This window comes from Primulina huaijiensis, chromosome 10 (genome assembly GCF_012295235.1).
Source record: "Primulina huaijiensis isolate GDHJ02 chromosome 10, ASM1229523v2, whole genome shotgun sequence".
Classification (NCBI taxonomy): domain Eukaryota; kingdom Viridiplantae; phylum Streptophyta; class Magnoliopsida; order Lamiales; family Gesneriaceae; genus Primulina; species Primulina huaijiensis.
In genome coordinates, this window is record NC_133315.1 from 20,662,183 (window position 1) to 20,682,432 (window position 20,250).

The 20,250-nt window shown below is 37.8% G+C and overlaps 1 protein-coding gene across 1 annotated transcript in view; it reads left to right on the plus strand.

Moving 5' to 3' along the window:
• The window catches only part of LOC140986308 (mediator of RNA polymerase II transcription subunit 14-like), a 36,872-nt gene that overhangs the window by 1,193 nt on the left and 15,429 nt on the right, over nt 1–20,250 (plus strand). Inside the window, exons 2-3 of the mRNA XM_073454469.1 lie at nt 4,801–5,880; nt 6,558–6,655. Of these exons, the coding sequence (XP_073310570.1) occupies nt 4,801–5,880; nt 6,558–6,655 (1,178 nt within the window). The remainder of the gene's footprint in view (nt 1–4,800; nt 5,881–6,557; nt 6,656–20,250) is intronic.

Here is a 20,250-nt window from a genome sequence, read left to right on the forward strand (position 1 = left end):
TTAAAACTAGAAAAACATAATATAAAATTCATCTTTATCTTCATCAAGATTGAGATCATCTTCTTCATTTGAAATTGCACAATGCTCGGCATCATTCTCTTCTTCACTTTGTTCATCAAAGTCGAATTCATTCTCTTCATCTACAAGATTAAGTGTAGCAGATGTTCCTATTAGCCTTTTCCCTCTAGATTTAGATGTGGTCGCCTTCGATTTTCCTGTAGGTGTAGATGTGGTCGCCTTTGAGGCCCGCATAGATGTAGCGGTCGCCTTCGAGGCCCTTTTTGATTTCCTCAATGTATAAGGAGCTTCATCTACTCCAACAACATCTGCTACATCTTACCAAATCAAATCATCACCATCATGAACAAAGTCAGGCTCTTATCCTCCGTTCTCCCTACCAGCCATTCATTGCGCTCATCCACTTCGCTCAATATGATAGGATCGTTGGTATCACGACTATAGTGTCTACGCCTCAGAGCTCTGTTGTACTTGATGAACACCAAATCATTCAAGCGTTTTTGCTCCAATCTATTCCTTTTCTTGGAATGAACCAGCATTTATTTATATAAGTTTAACAAGGCACGAAAACAAATTCTTAAAACTTCATTGTAATAGAAAATAAAAATTGTAATATTATAAAGGCTTACATGTTCAAACGCAATCCAATTGCGCTCACAACCAGAGAAGCTACAAGTTAGACTGAGTATGAAACATATTTTCATACCTGGTGATACAACTTTTCTCATTTCGATTGCAACTTCCTTCCCAAAAAGACCTTCGGCTTGTTTGTATTTTAACAACTCTTTATGTATTTTCTCTCTGTCCCAGGATCAAAAGTCAACTTACTGATTTCATTGTACAACCCCGTAACTACTTCTTCATCATGTTTTATCTCAGAATTTGAGTAAAGAACTCCGCTGCATGCAAGTCTTGATGGAGTTGCAACTGCCACTTATTGTCAGTTATCTCAAAAAATCTTTGTACCTATCTTCATTAGTACCAAAGGCTTTTGTTATTTTTTCATTAGCCCTATCCATTGCCTCGTATATATAACCTATGGCAGGCTTCTTCTCCCCATTCACAAACCGAAGTACCTCCAATAATGGGCCGCCAACTTTCGTAGCATAAACGATAGAATTCCAAAACGAAGGCATCAATATTATTTTCTGTGCTTGCTTACGAGTCTGTTCCTTTGCGAATTTGTTGTACCTCAATTTTCTGAAGTAAACATCTTTCTCAAATTTTGCTTATGCTGCTGAAAGCTTCTGATAGTCAAGAAAGCAGTGGCAAAACGAGTTTTAGCTGGTCTGATAAGGTCTCTTTGGTCGGTGAACTCTCTCATCATGTTCAACAGCATAGTTCGGTTGTAAATATAACCATTAACACTGATTGCCCGCTCAAGTGCTTCTTCAAATCTGGCATTTTGAATATGTTCTCAAACATTAAATCCAAACAATGTGCCGCACATGGGGCCCAGTACAAGCTTGGATATTTATCCATCTACTTATTTCATGTAAAGAACAAGAGCATAATAGGTTAGTTAATCATTAATTAATGAAAGTTAAAAGATGTTGTAACTTAGTATGTTAGATTTTCTCACCGGCATAAACATTATTGATGCACTATCGGTGACCACTTGAACAATATTATTCATCCCGACTTTTTGCACAAACTTGTCAAGCCATTCAAACATCTTCTCTCACCAGTGTGAGAGTAGCTAGATGCATCAACTGATTCAATAAACATGCTGTCTTTTGGGGTATTCACCAAGAAATTGATAAGTGATCTCCCATTTCTATCTCTCCACCCATTAGCCATTAAACTACAACCATTCTTCGCCATCCCCTCTTCATTTTGTTTCAAAATCAGCTTTGTATGGTTGATCTCCTTCTTTAAAAGAGATTCTCTCACCTCATGGTAATTAGGTGGTTTCATCCCAGGACCATATTGTCCAATTGCTTCGATCATTGGCTAGAAGCTGTCATATTTGACCGCATTGAATGCGATCCCTGCGTCATACATCCACCTTGCAAATTTTTGAACTGCATCAAACCGCAATTTTTCCCGAACTTCATTAAATTGTTAAATTGGGGTGCTTTACCACCTTGATTCTTTGCGTCTAGCTTAAAGAAAGCATTTATAGGACCCAATGGCTGTGGTTTTTTGGGCTGTAATATTGATGAGTTGACCAAGGAGGGAATAAATGTCGACCGCTTTCCACGAGAGGGATCCCCATGTGAATCAATGTCATCTCCTTGCTCTTCTATGTCAAAGACATCATCAAAGTGAGTTATGGAATCCATGACAGCTTTTTGGACTAACTTTTCTTCAAAGTGAACTCTAATTTCTTGCTTAACACATGCTGGAGCTTTTGGACAAGGTTTTGTATGTTTAAATCCTTCAACAAGATGTAGTTTGAGCCTTGTTATCCTACCATTTGTAACTTTTTGGCAAAAATTCCATAATATTCCATCAGAATCTTGTCTGAGTTAACCATCCTCCCATAGTTCCATCCAATATATTTTTTTAGGCTTTCCATCTTTTAAACTCTGAAAAGTAAGAAAAAAAATTGAGTTAGTAAGTATTGAAATATCTTAAAAATAAGTAAAGTAAAAACCGAAAATTAAGAAAAGTTTTAACATCTGAAAATTATTACAATGATTTGTTAAAAGGGCGCTCAAAATTTTCAAAGAAATTATTGAATTTCAAGAGAGAAATGTCAACGTTTGTGTAAGAATATTTATTTGATAATCAAGAATAGTTTGAATCTCATTCAAATAAGACAAGAAAACATTATGAACAGAAAGAAAACAATACAATTCATCAATCGTGATTCATACCTGTTCATACTGAATTTGAGCTTAATTTGCTGAAGTCATTCAAGTTTAAAGCTTAATTTAAGATTCCAATCTGAATTTTTCTCAGATGCACAATCGATAAGGCTACAAGTTACGAGCTCTGTAAAACCAGTTTGCAAATGGTTTAACACATCATACGAGCTACTTTTGCTGAAAAATCAGAACGAATAATTAGCATTAAAGACTATGTAATTAGAAGCTCAGGTTTTTCTTTCATATAAGAAAAAATATGAACCATATAAAAAAGTTTCATGAAAGGTTTTTCTTAGGAGAAGAATATTAAAAGATCTATATTATATGTAACGATCAGAATGAAATTTCTTCAAACAAAGCCAACTCACTAAATTAAAGATTAAGAATAATATAAACTAATAAAATATTCAGTTTACACAAAAAACCAAAAACCTAAGCCCATGCCAGAAAACCAAAATCAGAAGGAAAAAAAGAACAGAGCACAGAATATTACCAGCGACGACGTGAGGTAAGTCTGGCGGCTGACAGCTCGATGTCTAGCGAGCCACGAGCAACAAAAGAGGAGAAGCAGTGGAGAATTGTAGGGTCAACGTAAGAGTTGATTGGGAGAAGTGGAGAAGATTGAATTAGAAGAGGATAAGCAGCGTTGATTTCATATATTATTGAGCCTAAAAAATTGTGCAAAATGGGCCTAAAATTTTTTCAAAATGGGCCTAAAAAATTGTGCAAAATGGGCCTAAAAAGTGTGCATTATTTTAAAAAATGTCCTACAACTTTTTTTTTTCCTATAGCGACGCTATCGCCTCGAACGCTATAGCATTGATAGCGACAATAGCGCTCACTACCTCGAAGTGCTATGTGCGTAGCGCCTTGTAGCCACATCGCCACTCGCAACTTGCTCTTATGAATGAAGGTGAAGAATCGCCGTGGTAAAAGTAAAAGAAGTTAGCAAACAACAGGCAAGTAATAATGATAACAAAAAACTTTTAGGTGGGTTGATCTTTGAAGCAATTCATGAGCTATTTTGCTTCACATAAAATATTATAATTATAAAAGGAAAAGATATTTTTACTATTAAGAAAAAAATTGGATTCTAAATATGAATATTTTTCTTTAATTAGCTTTACGAATAATCGAAGAACACTTCGAAATTCGAACAAAACTCGGGCGATAATAAATTCCAGGCTCAAGACTACTACGTGGCAAGATATCCTGTTCAAAACAGGTTAGTGCCGAGTGGCTTAAATTAATGAATATGATTGATGTAATCCTACTACTAAACTTTTTCAATGAAATTTAGTTTCTGATAAAAAAAAAAAGAATATGATTGATGTAATTATATTTAATATTGAATTGATACATAAATAGATAAATAAAAATAAAATAAAAGAAAAATGAGATTAAATTAAACCAGTTGATATTAAAAATTCCTTCTAATTATCAATTTGGAATTAGGAGATGAAGAAATTATCTTAATCTTAAAGCAAGGCAAGGGAGTTGTTGAAATGGATAAGTGCCACAATGATGGAAACGTACATAAGGGATGCCTTTTTGGCCAAAGACATAAAAGTTGTGGGGATTTTTAGAATTTTATATGTAACACACCAAGGAGACTTTGGTGGCTACTCAAGGTGCACTTAAATCATATGAAGTACCTGATTTTTCTTGGGATTTTGCTCACTTGGTTCGTAACCTTTACATCTTTTTTGCTTGTAGTCCACTTATTCTTTTACTGATATGAAACTTGAGCAATTAAAAATAAAATCCTTAATTAGTGGTGACCACTCTTTACTAGCAGTGCTATATGGTCATCTGATCTTAGGTTTTCCGGACTCTTCTTGTGACACATTCTTGAATTGCCATGCCTTTTTTAAAATGTAAATTTGCTTACCGATCTTTTCTTTTTCCGATCAGTTCAAAGGTATCTTGAAAAAACTTTTCATGTATTTGTTCCTTCTGTTCAATTCAGATTCCTTTGATACAATATTGTCAACAACTTGCATCAACTCTATCAAGTCATGATACTTGCTTCACTCAAGCTGCTGATTCACTGTTTTTCATGCATGAGGGGCTTCAACAAGCTCGTGCTCCAATTTATGATATACCCTCTGCCACTGAGGTTCTTCTCAGTGGAACTTATCAGCGTTTACCAAAATGTGTAGAAGATATGGGTACTCAGAGCACATTGAACGAGGATCAGCAAGCTCCAACATTGAAGAAGCTTGATATGCTTGTCCGGTCTAAGTTGTTAGAGATTTCAGTTCCTAAAGAAATTACTACAGTCAACGTCTCTGATGGTGTTGCCTTGTTTTGTGTTGATGGTGAATTTAAAGTCCTTGTAACGCTTGGTTATCGGGGGCACTTGTCAATGTGGAGGATTTTACAATTGGAGCTTCTTGTTGGCGAGAGAAGCGGGGTTGTGAAGCTGGAAGAATCACGACGGCATGCCCTTGGAGCTGATTTGGAACGCAGAATGGCTGCAACAGAAAATCCATTCTTGACGTTATATTCGATTCTTCATGAGCTCTGTGTTACTCTTGTTATGGACACTGTTATAAGGCAAGTGCAAGCACTTCGGCAAGGCCGATGGAAAGATGCAATTCGCTTTGAGCTCATATCTGATGGTACTTTTGGACAGGGAGGGAGTGCCACCTCCTCGCAGATTAATTTTGATGGAGAAGCTGATTCGTCTGTTTTACGCACTCCTGGCTTGAAAGTTATATACTGGTTAGATCCTGATAAAAACTCTGGAACATCTGATACCGGAACATGCCCATTCTTCAAAATCGAACCTGGTCCTGATTTGCAGATAAAGTGTTTGCATAGTGTATTTGTGATTGATCCTCTAACTGGCAAGGAGGCAGATTTTTCTCTTGATCAAAGTTGCATTGATGTCGAGATGTTGCTGCTTAGGGCTATTGATTGTAATATATATACTCGTTTGCTTGAGATATTTAAGGAACTAGATAAGGATAACGGGATCAATCAAACTCCAGGTGATGTCCAACTTCAATATCATGTGAATAAAAATCAAATCAACTATGAAAAGGTAATATATTTTTTTCTTCCCTTATTTTTTTACAAGCAAAATATTTTCTGATCGAAATATATCTGTATAATAAGTTGAGTTGTCAATGTTTTTTTAATCACTTTTTTGCATGCAAGAGGACTCGTATGTTTGGAATTAATTATGACCGAAGGACCATTATCCTTGAAGTGATAAATTACTGCAATTTACATGAGCTGATGTTTAAACCGTTGAACCTATCTTATCTTAGTGTCACTATGATTTGCAACACATTTATGTGATATATCTGGTTAGTGCATAAGTTTCTCGACAAATCTATTAGTTTTAATATAAGTTCTCTTGTTGCAGCATCGTTTTATAATATAAGTTCTCTTGTTGCAACATTTAAAATATATTTTCAGGATTATGTTATGAAGTTTAGTGTCAAGTGGTAGCTCATACATGTTTTATGTATTTTAAAAATATTGATTTATGTTTTTTGAACAATAGTCAATTTACTTATTGTCATCTATTAAAGATAACGTGAGTTTCCTCTCGCGTATTTTCTGTGTGTGTGCTCTATCATGTCGAATTCAGACAGAAAATGTTTATGTTTGGCGACATTCCTGTTTTTCTGTTTGCTGTGTTATTGATTTTGTGTATTTGACATATCTTTATTGTTATGAATACTGGAACATGATTTTATCTTTGGTTGACAGCAAAATAAAGCGTCTGATATGCGAATGCATGATGGCCCAGAAGTTCTTCGTGTGCGTGCTTATGGTTCTTCATATTTCACTCTTGGAATAAATATAAGGTTTTGTATTTCTGCCCTCGAAGTTATATCATTATATGTGAACTTTTCTCTTTTAAAACATTGTTAACCAAACATCTTGCCATGTGATATTTTCTTCTTAGAATTTTAGAATTTAGATGATAATTTTTTATGGACTGTAATCTTATGTTGTCCTTTTCGGTGAATTTTTTCCACAGTTAATTTTGAATTTACAGTGATAGAGATGTAATTTACTGTGATAGAGATTTTCTTGTTGTGTTTGGCTTGGTTTGGAGTTTAATTTAAAGCTTGGTTGGTTATTTTAGAAGTAATTATATTAATATATTCATAAGCTATCAATAAATGTGATTAAGTTGGACGTTGTTGAGAATTTGTTAATTGCGGCGGATTCCAATTTTCTTTTAACCTGAAGTTCACCACTTCACCTCCCAATCTGAAGACTTGTATCATTCACTTTTTTGAGTCAATAAAAAACAAATGAATTATAAACACTTCTCCTATGTTCTCCACTTCTACATGGTATCTGAGCTGTAGGATTCTGAAGAAAGGAACCAGGACCGTCAATCCGTATTTCTCGGTTGAAAATCAATTTGGGGAAAAGTTTGGTGTTGGGATTGAATTGCTCGGATGAGGAAGTTAATGAGTTGGCGATGTCTTCCGGGTGCAACAAGGAGAGTTGGCCTATTAAGTATCTCGGGGTTCCATTGGGAGGTAATCCCACAAAAATGGAATTCTGGGTACCTGTTCTATCAAAAATGTACAAGAAATTAGCAAGTTGGAAAAAAGCATTCCTATCGAGGGGAGGGCGATTCATTTTGATTAAAGCCGTGCTTTGTGCAATGCCATCCTATTACATGTCACTTTTCAAAGTTCCAATTAAGGTGGCTACAATGATGGAGAAATTGATGAGGGACTTTTTTTGGGATGGAGATGACGGAGAGAAACATTGTCATGTGGTCGGATGGAAGCAAGTGTGTAAACCGAAGGAAAAAGGCGGTCTAGGATTGGGGGATATATGTCTCAGAAATAAGGCATTGCTTGGGAAATGGTGGTGGAGAGGATCAGTGGAAAGGGGGTCGATGTGGAAGAAAATTATCAAGAGCATCTATGGGATACAAGAAAATGGATGGTATTTGGGGTTGGCGGAGACAATGACTTTCAGAAGTCCTTGGAAGTTCATCTCTAGATCTTACCAGGCTTTCCATCAACTTGTTAGGGTGGTGCCTAAGCAGGGTAATCTAATTCGTTTTTGGGAGGATATTTGGGAGGGAGAGGACTCTTTTAGAATTAGATTTCCTTCTTTATTTCGTATTTCGGTTTCTGTCAATAAACCTATCAGTCATTTCATAGCAGCTGTCAATACTGGGGGTAGTGAATCTATCGTTTGGGATGTCCGGTTCAGAAGAGATCTTACGGAGGGTGAGTTTGGGGAATTTATCATTCTGCTGGGTGTCTTACAGAGCGTTAGATTGCAGATGGGAATTGAGGATTATAGAGTCTGGTTGGGAGATCCTTCGGGGTTGTTTTCTGTTAGTTCCTTTTATAATTCTTTCTTCAGTTTCTCCAATTCACATTCTACCACTTGTTTTAATAGTATCTGGAAAATACAAGTCCCACAAAGGATTAAAATTTTCTCGTGGATCGTGGCCTTGGGAAAGCTTCCTACGTGCGACTTCGTGCAAAGAAGGAGGAAGAATTGTTTTTTGAGCCCGCAGTGGTGTTGCTTATGCAGAAAAAATGAAGAGAATCAGGATCATTTGCTTATGCATTGCTCATTTTCTATGGGTATTTGGTACAGAGTTTTACAAGAGATGGGCATTCAGTGGGTCGCTCCGAGACAAGCGAGAGATCTTTTCTTTTCGGAAATCGAAGTACACATTCACAAAAAGCTCGGAAATTTCTGGTACTTGATAATACAATACGTATTTTGGCCCCTGTGGTTGGAAATGAACAAAAGAATATTTGATGATGTTGCGGATTCTGCCGATCAAGTATGGGACAAAGTGAAATTCAGAATTGCAGCTTGGTCAACAAACTTGAAAGAGTACAGTCATCTTGGGATCTCGGAGTTGGTTAGGGGCTGGAAATTAATTTGCGTGTGATAATATTGCTATTAAGTCATAGAATTTGGGATGATGTTGTAATTTAGCATTGGGCACATTTAAATTCTTGTAATGTAACTGCGGATTTCTTATCCGCGGTAATGGTGTACCGTCATATTATTATAATAAATTTAGTTTTCTATAAAAAAAAATCTTTTGAGGTTTAATATTCTGGTTACACCATAGAAAGTTTATTCCAATAAAAAATATCTTGAATTGATGAGTTCGATTTCGAGCTATTGATCCTTGTCACACCACCACAACTTTGGATTCAGTTCTTACTGCTCTCATGTCTTTTGATGTCTAGTGCTTTTGCACTGCAATATGTTCTATCCCATTATATGAGCTGTTGATTGAATCAATCACTAATGGAGAGTAGTATCTTTTCATTGGCTGAACATCATGGAGCCACAATTTGAAGAGCCTTACTGCTGAATAGAGACTTCATCTAGAACAATCAACTTATACATTCCTACCAATTATCCTCTTTCTACAGTAGAAAATATGTCATTTGGATTTGAAGTTTGGTTTGAAAATGTGTTGGAGTGATTAAGATGTTTATGGTCTTCATTCTTCATATCGGTCTTCATTCCTATTTTCGCTGTTGAGTATGCCCTTTGTAGTCTTAGGAAAGAAGAACGCTGAATGTTTCATTGAATTAATTGAAAATGAAGGAAAATACACTGTACTTTATAGAACTCTAAACAAACTTAATCTCTTAATCCAAGGGATAAATCAGATTCTAGTCCTAATCCCAAGAATTAAAAGGATTAAAAGTTGAGGTTTCCAAATGGAATAAAGAGGTCTTTGGAGACGTGGGTGTGAAATACACGGAGTTGGTAAACAAAATTAAACAGTTGGATGATATAGAGGCTGGGGGAAATTGGTCGGATTTTCTTAATGACGAAAGAAGGGGGCGATGTGTGAATTGGAAGTAATATCATTTAGAAGAATACAAATGGAAAGTCAAAAATCTAAAGTGAGATGGTTGAGGGAAGGGGATTAGAATTCCAAATTTTTCCATGCCTTACTGAATGATCGAAAGAATAGATCACTGATAGATAAAGTGGAATTGGAGGATGGGTTTGTGGTTATGGAGGAGAGCGAGATTGAAGAGACCATTATCTTTTTTTACATGAATCTTTTTAGGAAATCAGATGGTGATGGGGGGTGGTTCGACGGGTTGGAGTGGAGCCTTTAGATAGGCTGGAAGCAGAGGAGTTGGAGATCCCGTTTTCTGAGGATGATATTTAAAAAGCAGTGTATGAAACCGATAGATCGAAAGCTCCAGGACCGGACGGGATTACCTTGGCTTTCTATCAAAACTGTTGTGATACGGTCGAAGCAGATTTAATGAAGGTGTTTGCCGAATTCTTCGAAGGAGGCATTGTTAACAGTATTACCAATGAAACTTACATTTGTTTGATCCCGAAGAAACAAGATGCGGTCAAGGTTAAAGACTTTAGACAAATTAGTGTGATAACGAGCATGTATAAGATCTTGGCTAAAGTCTTAACTAACAGGTTGAAGAAAGTATTGAGCGATACAATAGCGGAAAATCAGTGTGCATTTATTCAAGGGAGACAGATTTTATATTGTTGTCTTATCGCAGATGAAATATTAGAGGAATGTAGACAAAAAAAGATGAAAGGGTGGGTGCTTAAAGTTGATTTGGAAAAGGCATATGATAACGTGGACTGGAGATTTCTGGACTTCGTGATTCAAAAGAAAAGATTTGGTGATAGATGGTGAAAATGGATTTAGGGTTATGTATCGAATGTCTCTTTTTTGGTTTTTATTAATGGAAGGCCCCTTCCACGGGGCAGAATAAAAAGGGAGCGAGGTCTTAGGCAAGGGGATCCAATATCCCCTTTCTTTTTTAATCTTGTGATCGATGGATTGGGCCGATTGGTAGAAAGGGCTAAGGTTGTGAATGAAGTAAGGATGTTGGAAGTTGGAGAGAGAAAATAGAGATCTCTCACATCCAATTTGCGAATGACACTTTGTTTTTTGTCCAATCTGAGGGGCATTTGCGTGGTTTGGTGAGATACTCATCTCTTTCAGTCAGAAATCGAGATTGAAGATTAACCCGGAAAAAAGCGTTTTGTTGGGATTAAATTGTTCCGAAGTGGAGGTCGAAGTTTTGGATTCAGAGATTGGGTGTGAAAAAGAGAAGTGGCCAATTAAATATCTCAGGGCACCGTTGCCTAGGACTTTGGTTTTTGGGAACCCGTGGTTTCCAAGATGTATAAGAAACTAGCAAGCTGGAAAAAGCGTTCTTATCAAGGGGGGTCGTCTAACATTGATAGCATCAGTGTTGAGTGCGATGCCAATGTACTTTGGTCACGAGATTAGGCATTATTTCTGGTTCAGTATGGAGTACGGCTGGCTCGAGATATGTTGTGATGGTTTTTGCACCAAAAAATAAATTGGGCCCAATTAATTGCCCAAGCCCAATTATTTAAATTAACAGAGAAAAACAAAGATGTCCATCAGTTTGATTAAGTCGGCCAAGCTGGAGAAGAATGTCGACAAAATCGTGGGCAAGATCGTGGATCATGGGAAGAGTGGGGAAACTGCCTATAACTTGGAAGAAAAAGAATTCATCGGCAGAACAACAAAATACACAGACATTCAAAGGACAAATATGCAAAAACTCTGCAAAATTCAACCTAGAATTTTTTTAGGATTTTTAGTTTTCCAGCATCTTTATTCTAGTTTCTTTCGTCAAGTTTATTATAATTTGTAGAATTTGGTGAATTCCTACTGTTTTTTAATTCAGAATTATGTTGGGGATTTATTTCATCATTTTCCAATTTTTTTTATAAGAAACGATATTTTATTAATAATATGATATGAAATAAGTACATCAGTGGACTAGTGGTCCATTTTCAATAGTTACATAATTTCAATGTTGTATCAATGATACACTAAGCCCAATCTCGCAAAATATTTAAGATCGAGACGTTCTTAAAGTCATCATGAGTGGTCGATCCACATAGCAACTTTGATCTTGATTTTATCACAACACTGTTCTCTAGTGCCTTCCTTATCTTCAAAAATTCTTTGATTTCTTTCCAAACATACTGTCCAGCATATGCCTTGAACCACCACTTGCCAAAAAATTCTTCCCCTCGTACCCGTTAGTTGTCCTAGGTCCATTGCGAATAAATCCTTTGTTGACTTCGGCATCACCCACACCAGTCCCAGCTCTTGCAAATCTCTAGTCCACAATCCGATCATGAATGGGCAATGGATGAGCATATGATCCAGAGTTTCCGTTTCATTTCTGCACAACACACTAATTTGGGCGCATGGCAATTGAGGGCCACCTTTTTTGCATCATCTCCGAGGTCGGCAGCTTACCCTGAGTCGCTATCCACGAGAATACCTGAATCTTTTTTGGAACCGGAACCTTCCAAATAACATGGAAAAGAGGAAATACGGGGGAGCGACTGAGGGGAAAAAAGACTCAAAAGAAAGATTTGACTGAGAAAATACCAGAAGAATCCCCACTCCACACACGATAATCATCTACCCCTTCAACCTACCCAGTCCTCACTAACACTCATAATAACCCAGAAAACTGAAAAAGCTTGTCATCTCTCACAGTCCTTATAAAATGAAAATCACTTGATTGAGAAGACGTGGAATTGTCAAATTTAACAAAGTGTGATATAGGCAAATTGTGAACCGCTGAAAATTGAAATAATGCCGGGAAAAGTTCTTTAAAAAAAAATCCCCCCACCACCTATCTTCCCAAAATCTAGCCTTGTTACCTCCTCTCACCTTAAGCGTAACTAGCTGCTGAAAAATCGGGTATAGTCGGGAAATAAACTTCCATGGGCACCTGAACGTCACATTTCCTGCTAAACTCGCATCCCACCCATTCTCTTGTAACCTATATTTACTTACAATGATCTTCTTCCACAACGTCCCATTTTTCTCGTAAAATCTCCACCACCACTTCCCCGACATAGCCTTGTTTCTCAAAATAATATTCCCAACACCCAATCCGCCTTGTTTCTTAGGTTTGCACGCATGTTCCCACGCAACCAAGTGACTATGCACATCTCCATCCGCTCCGTCCCATAAAAAATTCCTTGAAAATTTCTCCATCACTTCGGCTATACCTTTAGGCACCCTAAAAAGAGACAAGTAATATATCGGGATTGCATTTAAACCAATGTTATCAAGGTTAATCTTCTCCCACTTGACAAAAAAACTTTTTTCCAACTTGCCAATTTTTTCGACATCTTAGACACAATGGGGTCCAGAACGAAGCTTGTAACGGATTTCCACCTAAAGGCACACCCAAATAGTTAATAGGCCAAATATCCTTATCACATCCAATTTGTTGTGCTAACAGTTCAACTTCTTTTTGTTCATAGTGGATACCCAACAAAGCACTCTTCTCCCAATTGATTTTTAATCCAGACATTTCGCAAAAAGATATCACAACTTGTACCAGAAATCTGATATGGTCCTCATTCCTCGCAAAGAAAAGTGTATCGTCCGCAAACTGAATGTGAGATATTTCTATCGTGTCTCTACCAACCTCGATCCCCCTTATAAAATTCCCTTCCTTGGCTTTATCTATCAATCTCCCCAACACGTCCATTACCAAATTGAACAAAAAAAGAGACAACAGATCTCCTTGTCTAAGCCCTTTATACACACTTTAAATTTACCACTTGGCCTCCCGTTAATCATAACAGAAAATGATACATTTGACACACATCTTTTGATCCATCTTCTCCATCTCCCTCCAAACCCTTTTTTCATCAAAACAAAATCCAAAAAATCATAAACAAAATCCAAAAAATCATAATTCACATTGTCATAAGCCTTTTCGAAATCCACCTTCAATACCTATCTTTTCTTCTTCTTTCTCCTTCCCTCTTCAAGTAGTTCATTCGCTATAAGACCACAATCGAGTATTTGTCTTCCCTCAACGAAAGCATTCTGAGATTCGGATATTGTATATGCTATCACATTTAATCCTTGCAGTTAAAACTTTTGCTATTATCTTATACAAACTTCTTGTGAGGCTAATCGGTCTGAAATCCTTCACTTTGATCGATTCATTTTTCTTTCGTATCAAACATATAATGTTTCGTTGGTAACACTATTTATGATTACGGTCTGAAAGAACTCATCGAAAACCTTCATTAAATCACCTTTGACTATATCCCAGCACTCTTGAAAAAATGCCAAAGTAAAACCGTCGGCCCCGAGGCTCTTACAACCATCACACTGAAAAACTGCTTTCTTGACCTCATCTTCCGAGAACTGTTTTTCTAACTCTCGACTCAATTCTCCATCAATGGGGCACCACCCCACTCCTTCAATGCCCCAATTTTTCGAGTCTGACAAACTATACAACTCCTTAAAGAATGTCAAAATAATGGAGACAATTTCATCATTTTTTTTTTGGTAGAAAACTAATTTCATTATAATACTTGGACAGTACAATTTGTACGTGGATGAGCATTCCACGACAGCATTACAGCAAACATTAACCTTAAAATACACCAGAATTACAATGGGACAAAGTTTTCATGACCAAATAAATTTCAAGTCCCTCACTAAATCTGAAATGCATAAATTGTTGAACTTTTGTAATGTAGTTGTCCAAGATGCGACTCTAAATTTGATGTTTTCCCATACTTGGTCAACAGAGTCCGATTCGTCTTCAAAGATTCTGCGATTTCTCTCTAACCAAATGGACCAAAATATGCCGTGAATGATCATGTACCAGAATTCACAGTATTTCTTGTTGAAAATGCACCCTGAATTGAGATGAAAGAGATCTTTAGCATGCCTTGGCATAACCCATTGTATTCCCAGCTCGTTGCAAACTCTAATCCAAATCATTGTGGTGAAGGAGCAGTGTAGAAGTATATGATTATGATCTTGATTCTCCTCGTGCTCTCGACACAAGCAACACCACTGCGGTCTTAAAGCACAATTCTTCCACCTTCTTTGCACTGAATCACACGTAGGCAGCTTCCCCAAGGCCACGATCCACGAGAAAATCTTAATCTTTTTTGGGACATGAACTTTCCAAATGGTATTAAAGAAGTCGAATAATGGAAAGATGGAAATAGGGAAAAAAGAGCAATAAAAAGATCTAAAAGAGAACAAACCTGAAAGGTCCCCCTCCAAACTCTAACATCCTCAGTACCCATCTCTAATCTGACACTTTCTAAGACTCGAAACAAGTTATTGAACTCAAGAAACTCATCCTCGCTAAGATCTCTTCTAAATCTGACATCCCAAATGGTAGAAATATTACCCGCACTATTGACAACATCAATTTAATGACTAATCGGTTTATTGGTAGAAATACAAATACGAAACAAAGATGGAAATCTTATTTTAAACGAGTTATCTCCCTCCCAGACATCCTCCAAAAAACGAATGATATTCCCTTGTTTTGGCACCCCCCTGATAAGTTGATGAAAAGCCTGGTAAGACCGAGAAATACACTTCCAAGGACTTCTAAATGTTGCCTTCTCCGCCAACCCCAAATCCCACTTGTTTTCCTGTATCCCATATAAACTCTGAATAATTTTTTTCCACAACGATCCCCTTTCCACTAAACTTTTCCACCACCATTTGCCAAGAAGAGCCTTGTTCCTTAGACAAACATTCCCGAATCCCAACCCTCCTTTTTCCTTTGGTTTACAAACTTGTTTCCATCCGACGACATGGCAATGGTTTTCCCCGTCACTACCATCCCACAAAAAATCTCGCATCATTTTTTCCATTTTACCGGCAACCTTTATTGGCACTTTGAAAAGGGACATGAAATAGGATGGCAATGCACAAAGCACGGCCTTTATCAAAGTGAGACGGCCTCCTCTCGATAGAAATGATTTTTTCCAACTTGCTAATTTCTTTGACATTTTCGAGAGCACAGGTTCCTAGAAATCCATCTTAGTTGGATTACCTCCCAGTGGTAGCCCAAGATATTTAGTAGGCCAACTTTCTTTTTTGCACCGAACACTTGCTGCCAAATCATCTACTTTCCTTTTCCGAACAATTCAATCCAAGCACAACACTTTTGCCCAAATTTATTTTCAACCCAGAGTTGTTGCCAAACAATTTTATAATGTTAAGTATTGCCAACACGTCGTTTTCTGATTCCGCGAAAAACAGAATATCATCCGCAAACTGTAAATGCGTCATTTCAATTTTTTCTTTCCCTACTTCGAGTCCCATGACCTCATGATCTGCCCTTGCCTTGTCCACCATTCTCCCCAACCCATCGACGACTAAGTTGAATAAGAACGGTGATATTGGATCCCCCTGTCTGAGACCTCTCTCCCCTTTTAACTTTCCTTGCGGATTTCCATTAATAAAGATCGAGAAAGACACATTAGAAACACATCCCCTGATCCACTTTCTCCATCTCTCACCGAATCCATTTTTTTCCAACACGAAATCTAAAAATCGCCAGTCTACGTTGTCATACGCCTTTTCCAAATCAATTTTGAGCACCCATCTTTTTAATTTCTTTTGTCGATATTCTTCCACAACTTCATTCACAATAAGGCAACAATCAAGTATTTGCCTTACTCCTCCGTTGATTTAAAAGCGAGTGGAAAAAATTTGTATTGTGATCCCCTTCTTTAATCCATTTGACCTTACTTTTTTTATTTTTGATTTGATTCTTTAGACATATTAACTCTTTTAACAACCATTTGGCTTTTTCCCTTTCACTAGATACTTATTCCGATCCCCCGACCCTCACTCTCTAATTCATCCAGTTTGCTGATTTTACCTCTTAACTCTGCTGATTTCATCTCCACCATCCGATAAACCTCTTCATTCCATCTTCTATTGTCACCCTTCATTGCCTTGAGTTTCATTATAAATCTATATCCCTTCCATCCTTGGATCTCCTCCTTATTCCACCACGGTAGGGCCAATTTTTTAAAGCTTTTGTCCCTCAACCACACATTCTCGAACCTAAAAGGCGTAGGTCCCCACTTGCTTTTTTCCAAATCCAAGACTACTGAAAAATGATATGAGGTGATTCTTGGCAAGATTGTTTGTCTATAAAATGGATAAATTTCAGTCCATCCCGCCGTGAACAAGAATCTGTTCAATCCGTAGCATATGGGTGAGTTTCTTAAATTCGACCACGTGAACTTTCTAAGTGGATCGCACAACTCCAATTCCCGTATCAATGTATCGAAACAACGCATGCTTGAAGTATGTGATCGACTATTCATTTTCTCGCTTAATGATGTCACAACATTAAAATCTCCCCCCAAACACCATCTATCTCCACATAAAACCCTCAATCCGGCCAATTCACCCCAGAAGTTATTTCTCACTCTTGGTTTGCATGGATCATAGACCGCCGTAAACCACCAATCTTTGATGTCATCCTTTTGAATATGAACTGAAACCGAAAATTCCCCAATCAAGTTATCCTTAACCGAAATCATCTTTGGATCCCACATAATCAAAATTCCTCCCGACTGACCAGCTGCAGGTGCACTAACCCACTCCACAAACCGCGATTTCCATACACTAGCAATAAAACTCCTATCCACCACCTCTCTTTTGATTTCCTGCAACACAGCTAAATCTGGCCTTTCTTTGACAAGGACGACACGTATCAATCTCCTACGCCTAGCTGAACCTCCACCCTTAATGTTCTATAAAAAAAATTTCATCGATTCACTTTAGCCACCCTCAGAATCTACCTGTACTGAAACTTATCCCTCTCTACCATCCTTCGTATCTTTTTTACCATTCGAGAACTCCATTTTCTCTACACCTATCTTAACTAAACACTCATTTTCAGTTGCCCACTCATCCTTCAGCATCTCTAGGCCCACACTTCCCCTTTCTGCTTCCGTCCCATATTGAAGCCGTAAAAAGTTGTTCCCCGACATACCCGACTCCTCAACCACCGGTTTACTCCCCACCCCACCCCTATTCTCTACCCCTCCAACGAACCCCACAGTTGAGACTGACAAAGGAAGAGAATAGAAAGAAGATTGATCAAGATAAGAAAGATTGGGTACATTGCAAACCTTACTCGGAGATGATTCAAAAAAGTCCCCCAAATCTTCGAGTTCCAGTGATTTCTGTGTCGATTTGTCTGAAGTTAGTGAAATATGACTCTCAACTTCACTGGATTCGCAACCTTCGTCTGAGAGATCGTTCATTACCCATATTTTTAGTAGGTCCTCCCATTTTCCGTCATCACCATCTAGTGTCTCTAAGCCTTCTTTGATGAATGTATTTTTTGGAGCTTCTCCCTCTCTCGAGTAAACTGATTCATTATGTGCTTTCAAATGTTTCCTACGATAAACAAACTCGAACTTTCTTTCTTTTGAGCTTTGCTCCTCTGGATTTGGATGGCGTACCCCTGTGGTCGGTAGATTGTTTTTAGGGCATATTAGTTTAAGAGATTAGAACTAACGATCGAATTTAGAATTCATAGTTAAAAGTTAGATTTTATTATTTTTCATTCAAGTTGGTGCTTTTAGCATCCGACACGCCCGCAACATCCAAATTTTGTGCAAACATATGGAATCCCAATTTTTCGATTCTACATTGGACTTCTCCCCCTGAAGCGAAGAATTGGGGTAAAAGGTATAATTTTCGAAGAATGTGGCATCCATGGATGTGTACAACTTCTTTAAGGTGGGGGAATAACATTTATAATCTTTCTGGTATTGAGATTACCCAAGGAAGATGCATTGGAAGGCCTGAGACTCAAGTTTGTTGCGGTTATGGGAATGGATGTGAATGAATGAGGGGCATCCGAACACTTGAGTGGGATATCATGAACTAGGTGTGAGTTGGGGAAACATTTAAGGAAAGTTTGGATAAGGATCTAGAAATTTAGGGCTCGTGAGGGCATTCAATTGATGAGATAAGTGGTTGAGAGAATGACATCCCCCAATGGCACTTAGGAACTTTTTTGTGAACAAGGATCGGGCAACTTCCAAGAGATGACGGTTTTCCTTACACCTTTCTGTTGGGGAGTATCAACACACCAACTTTGGTGAATAATCCCTTGGGATTGCAGGTATACTCTCAAAACTGAATTGAAATAATCACGTGCTCTATCTGTTAGTAAAATCTTAATTTTGGTATAGAATGGATTTTGAATCATGGTGTGGAATTGTTTGAAAATATGGGAAGTTTCTTATTTATCTTGCATTAGAAAAGCCCTAGATAGACGCGTGGGGATCATGGACAAAAAATATGAACCAACGTGTTTCATTAATATTTGTCACATTGGAGGGGCCCCAAATATCACTATGTTTTGATGGTTTGTAATGTTATGGTGTGAAAGTGGAACATGAAGCTTGGACAATTGGCAAATATCTCATTGGAATGGATTATAATTCTTATTATTGAACAAAATGGAAACAATTTGGCAAGGGAAAAAAATTCGGATGCCTTAGACAATAGTGCCATAACAAAATATCACTATCCTTATTTGAATTCAAGGTCGAAATAGAATAAGAGATTATAGGTGTGGAAAGATTATTGCTCAGGTTTCTCTTGGGAACATTCATCTTCAGGAGATACAATCCGGCACAAAGGTCAGCACTGCCAATCATCTTTCCCGATGCAAATTTATGGAAAACACAAGAATCAACAAGGAATTTGGTCGTTCGTTCAAGGTCGCGGTTGAGTTTATTCATTGATAAGAGATTACAATCAAGATCTGACACAAATAAAACAGATTGTAGAGAAATATCCTAGTTAGTTGAACTGAACCATAACCAGCCATTTGTTGAGCTTGTACCATTTGCAATGCGTACTATATGTGAATCCTTACAAGGACTGAAATGGGTAACAAATTCCAAATTTCCAACCATGTGGTCCGAGGCACCAGAGTCAACAATCCAACTGTTTGATAATTCATGCTGTGTAATTAAGGCAAACGAAGAATTACCTCGATGTTCCACATTACCAACAATTGAAGAGGTTGGTGCTAAATTAGTTTGGTTGAACAGTTTCTGGAGTATGTCAAGCTGCTCTTTAGTGAAAGGTTGGGGATCAAGGGATTGATTTTCGGTTACAGCAGCATTTGCTCTCCTTTCTCGAGCCGGATTCCCATCACGGGTTTGCCATGGATGTTCCAACAAGTGTCCATTGTGTGGTTAGGATTTCGGCATTTTGTACGCCAAGAACGTCCTTGCTTGAATTTCCTGTTTTCGTAAAAGGGCTGTGAAGACTGTACAGTATCAGAGTTATCAACATGCAGAAACGATGGCTTATGGGCAGAAGGGCTGATGTGTTCGCGTAGGAAATAGGTGGCGGAGATCCCAACCTTACTTTCCTAGGGCTTTCTTCATGGCGGACCACCGAGAACACAGCACAGAGAGTGGACGGTGGTTTGGTCCCCAAAATTCGACCCCGCACGCCATCTAGCATGCTATGAAGACCCAATAAAAATTTAAAAACTCAATTGCCCGGTGACGTTTTTCAACGTTTGTGCATTTCCACTGGTAGATTTCAAACAGGTCG